The 4,815-nt window shown below is 42.1% G+C and overlaps 1 protein-coding gene across 1 annotated transcript; it reads right to left on the bottom strand.

The window, feature by feature from the left end:
* Positions 1–707: 707 nt before the first annotated feature.
* Positions 708–4,529, bottom strand: SCOC (short coiled-coil protein). Its single transcript, XM_082281854.1, has 4 exons — positions 4,459–4,529; positions 3,746–3,817; positions 3,568–3,651; positions 708–3,002 (listed from the first exon to the last, which is right to left on the bottom strand). The coding sequence occupies exons 2-4, from the start codon at positions 3,765–3,767 to the stop codon at positions 2,860–2,862; spliced, it is 249 nt and encodes an 82-aa protein (XP_082137980.1). The 5' UTR covers positions 3,768–3,817; positions 4,459–4,529; the 3' UTR covers positions 708–2,859.
* Positions 4,530–4,815: the final 286 nt, after the last annotated feature.

Here is a 4,815-nt window from a genome sequence, read left to right as displayed (position 1 = left end):
GAAAAATACTTAATCTTGATATATGGCTGTTTGAAAGAGCTTTAAAATTAACAAAATAATGATTTTCAGTTCCAGCATGTCTTGCTATTAAAACAGTCATCTTTGGAACTGCATGCGTAGCAAGACCTCCACAGCCGGCACTCCCACTGTCTACGTTGTAGCTTGGTAAAAGAGCTCTTATGAGGATGCCAGGTCCCAGACTGAACACTTTTTACATGCAGGGAAGGCCAAGTAGTACTGAGGCCCTTTTATTTAGTTACAACTGAAGCTACTCTTCCGTTGGCACCCACATTCATGAAGGCATGATGAAGTAATTCTGGTTTCTCTCTAATGTAAAGCCCACTAACAGTGTAGGAAAAAGTAACATTTCTAACTTGGCTTGACAGTCTCCCACACAGAGAAGTGCAAGTTGTAGATTTTTGACAAGACTGGATGCAGTCTACCAAACCTTTTCCTTTTTACTTTAGCAAGAACAGAAAAGTAGATAGAAATGTACGATTCATGGCTGAAAATAGCAAGTGAATCAGGAACTGAAGCTTTGCTAAAACTAGATTCATTAACCCAGGTTTAATCTCAATTACATCTAGTTTTTCAGAGAGCTCATCTATGTAGAAACCATTAAGATGATCACTAACCCTACTGCTTTTTCACCTTTTGACTACAGATAGTTATGAGAATTAGGGTTTACAAATGTTAAACCAAACTAATCGAGACAAATGAAAAGTTTTTATTTGGTGTAAAGTCAGAAATACATCATCTTTAAAATGTTCATAAGTTAAATGAAGGCCACAGTAGTGGGATGTAAAATGGCATGGAGATGAAATAACTGCTATATACACACTGATGGATAAAATACCACTATCCAATCTACAATACCAAACCATGATTTTAAGATTACTTTATCCTGGGAATTGCTGAAGTCTAACAAGCGCATGCTGTGTTACCAGATGATCTCCTACAGTGCAGATGGAGATGGCAGTGACATGGCTTTAAAGCTATGATGGCTGTAATGCAATGCAATCTTTAGAAGTCAAGTGCTTGCTGTGATTGTTCTTCCTTTAATGCTCAAACTCTGGACTAGCTGTGTGATCTACTCTACCTGCTAGCAGTTCTTGGATTAATTTAGAGTTCCAGTAATGTGTGAAAGTAGTCCATAGAAGATTAAAATTAAGTTTAGATGTTGACAAGGACTCCATGACACAAATGGTATCATCATCCATTTTTCATCATTGGGTTTCTTGACCCAGACTTGTAAACAGCCCTCAAGACTGTGCTATTAGTGCTTTGTTTGCAGTCTTTTGACTTTGTTTAGAGTCTTTTGACTCCCATGAGCATTGTACAACCATTTTAAATGGGGAGAAATGGGAAGCCTCACCTTTGGGAGGGGGAACCTCACAATGTCAACTTTACACTTGAGACACAGCAGTGCCTAGCTGCTAAGAAACTTGGATTTTGAGAGGGATTTACTCTTCTATTACACTTACTCATTCACACCATGCTTGAGAGAGATCCTTGAACTAGTGGTTTCCTTTCAAAAGGTCAAGTAAAATGGCTTCATTACTGAAGCAAGAACTCAGTCCTAGCTAACGTCCATAAATAAATCTGCAGTGCTGCTGTAGGGCAAGATGAAACAGATGCAACTAAGTACTGCTAAAATTTACATACTTGTTTGTATTTCAGCTTCTGTTTTCCTTTAATACTGATTATGCTGGACATGCTGCCTCTGTGGGAAGTGCTCAGACCCCTAATCTGGGCTGAGCTCCCCTACAAAACCTGCTAACAGCCAAGCCAGTAAAAAACAGCACCTTGACACCAGGCATTGCTCAGAGCAGCACAGTTTTGAGAGGCAAAATCCACCTTTGTTCCACTGCATGCTTCTCCCCTAGATGCTTTTATGCAGAGCCTCAAAAAGCACTTCACAAGCTTAGGCTCTGAGGCAGGAAAACAGCTGCTCTGAGGCCTGAAGCAATGAGAGGTTTGGCACTTCAGGAAGAAAGTAAAAGGCGGGAAGGAAAGACTTGTTCTCAGTTCCTCACTGCAGATTGTTCACAAACATGCAGAGCATTGCTGACCTCTTTATGGAGAGTTTATCACTCAGGTTTTTACTTAACTTTTCATCACACAACAGAAGAACTTCAGAAGATCATACATTGTGATGATGTGCCTGATCATTCTTCAGGGAAATGGGAAAGTGGCAATAGTTTCAAGTGCACATAGTACAACACACTGATGATACTGCATCAGTTTGGTATTTCCCTGATTAAGTTGCTTGCCCTTGTTCCTCCTCTCTTACTCTCCCCCTTCCCAAAAAATCTGAGGTGTTCTTCTGTATGCAAGCCCTGCAAACAATGTCATACTGTTTCTACTTCACAGAAATGCTGAACTGGTTTATAGGTTTTTGTTTTGTAGAGCTATGAACGGTACTACACAGTAAGCACATCTCAGGTGAAAAAAGTGATGCAATTAAACTCTGAATATTTTTATCAAATGGGGTTTCAACACAATATTGTAACTATTTCTTGGCTAGTCGAGAATTCTACCCTAAGACATCAGAGTGCCAACAGACCTTTGTTTAACCTGACAAACTGAATCTGCTTTTTAACAAGGTATGCTCATTTTTAAAACAAATATGAAAATTTTGTAATTATCTACACTACATTTGCACATTGTTTAATCTTAATACACAAACTTCTGTCTTCTGTTCATGATAATGCTCTTAATTCTGTTTATTACCAAACTTTATAATCTTTGAGAATCCAGTAAGCCACAAACTGAAGTATTTTAGCTTATGTAGCCTATGCCAGTTAAAACAAAAAAAAAGACAGCAGCAATACAATGACATAATCTGTGAGTCAACCCTTACTTCCTTTTGCTTTTTGTGTCAGTTGTTTGGAAAACACTAGATGCTGACATCAGATTTTCTATATACTGTCCAAGAACTTGGTTTTCTGATTTCAGTTTCAAGTTTTCTTCCTTAACAGCATCTACGCGTGCTGAGAGATCTGCGAAGGTGATATTATAAGAAAAATATTAGACACTATTGCATACAATAATGAATATGTTATACGGGCCTACATCAGACTAGTCACACCTTTAATGCAGAAAACATTACCATAGGGTATTATGTTATAAAACATTCTCCTACTCAAGTTTTACCTAAAGGTCATTTTTCCTATATTATTTTGTAGCACAGTATTTTGACCCACTTGTTAAACTTACTGCTAGTCTGTAAGTTTATTACTTGAATTTTTGAATTAAGCTATTGCAAACTAGTTTACTGAGAAACAAGAGTTCAGTGATGAGCAGCCTCAGATGTGTGTCTTCTAATAAGCCTGGACATATTAGATGTATCACCCGTTCTACTTGCTGTGTATTATCAAGGTTGAGCAAACGTAATGTTGCATAAAGAAGAAGAAAAAAACTATTTCTAAGACCTTGGTTTTGTACCTTCAACTGCTTTAAGTAACATACTTCTGGACACTGTGACTAAGGGCAGAGCACTCAGGTTCTCTTCTTTTACTTATTACTGTGTACTTGTAAAAAAATCTGATGTGTCAAGCTGCTAACCTTCAAGTGTGTGCTGCAGTTCCAAAACTTGATTAATAAGCCGTGTTTTCTCTTCTAATTCCACCTGATTCTCAGCCTCAACAGCTGCAATAAATCAGGAGAGTTTTAGTGCAACCTCTGTTAACAGTTAGAAATTATACAAAATAGAATAACAATGAAGAACATTAAGAATTTATACCATCCATGTCAGCGTTCATCATTGTAGTAGGGGCTCTTTCCACTTTTGAAGAGAGTTTTCTTGAGCGATACTCTGTTTAAAGAAAAAAAAAAACAAACAAAAAACAAGAGAGGTAGCAATTATTGGAACTTCTGTTACATTTGGATTTTAGATGCATTTTTTTAATTCTGAAAGACCAGTGCTTTAGTCTAAGGCAGAGCAACCTTCTTCACCATTCTTTAATTATTTTTCCTAGGCCTCATGCCATACACATCTATGATTCGTTGAGTAACTGTGCCTCTGTTTACAAAAATAACTGATCTAGATTACTGCAAAGCATGAAATATCGCTGTTTTAATTATGTAATCGCCGCCTTCTCAGCTCCGATCATTCTGGAATGGGTTATTCCTGAAGTGGCTATTCCTGAATGCCGAAGAGGAAGGGCCCCGCATTGTCGTCGGCCCCCCCCTCCTCCCAACTCCCACTCCTGGCCAGTGCACGGGCCTGCGGGACGGGGGTCACGCCCCTCGCATCCCCCCACCCCGCCCGTTTCCATCTCGCGCTGCGGAACGCGGCAGGTGCGGTAACAGGCCGGGGGGGTGGCAGCACTGCAGAGGGGTGTCCCCGCAGGACCCGGCCGGCAGTCCCCCGGCCCTGCCCGTACACCCCACCATGCAGCTCCAACCTGGGTCGGCCTCGCGCCCACTCCCACCCACCCCGCACCTGCCCCGCACCTGCCCCGCTGCCGCCGCCTCCCGCGGGCTGCGCCCCGGCCCGGCCCGGCCCGCTCTACGCTCCCAACGCGCCTGCGCCGCGCGCGGGGCGGGGCGGGGCCGGGCGCGCGGAGAGGCGCGAGCAGCATGGCCTCTCGTCACAGGGCGGTGCGGGCGAATGCGGGACCGTGCGTCACAGCTATGTCCCCTCACAGGCTGCTGCAGTCGTACCCGGCCCCCTCCCGTCATATCCCGCTGAGTAGCAAGTAAGATGATGTTTCTGATTAATGCGTTCTGTGCTCATACGCCAGTGTTCAAAGCAGCGGTTCTCAGTGGTTGGTCGCTCTGAGTAGTGTTTAGAAGAAATTAAGAAAAGGC

The sequence above is a fragment of the Coloeus monedula genome, assembly GCF_965178545.1.
Source record: "Coloeus monedula genome assembly, chromosome: 5".
Lineage (NCBI taxonomy): Eukaryota > Metazoa > Chordata > Aves > Passeriformes > Corvidae > Coloeus > Coloeus monedula.
This window is presented reverse-complemented; position numbering and strand designations above follow the sequence as displayed.

Bases quoted from the DNA above. Each gene is read 5' to 3' on its own strand.
- SCOC (XM_082281854.1), bottom strand. From the start codon at position 3,767: ATGATGAACGCTGACATGGATG. The intron at 3,652-3,745 runs GTATAAATTCTT...GATTTATTGCAG, and splicing joins GATGAACGCTGACATGGATG to CTGTTGAGGCTGAGAATCAG. The intron at 3,003-3,567 runs GTTAGCAGCTTG...TCACCTTCGCAG, and splicing joins ACTGCAGCACACACTTGAAG to ATCTCTCAGCACGCGTAGAT.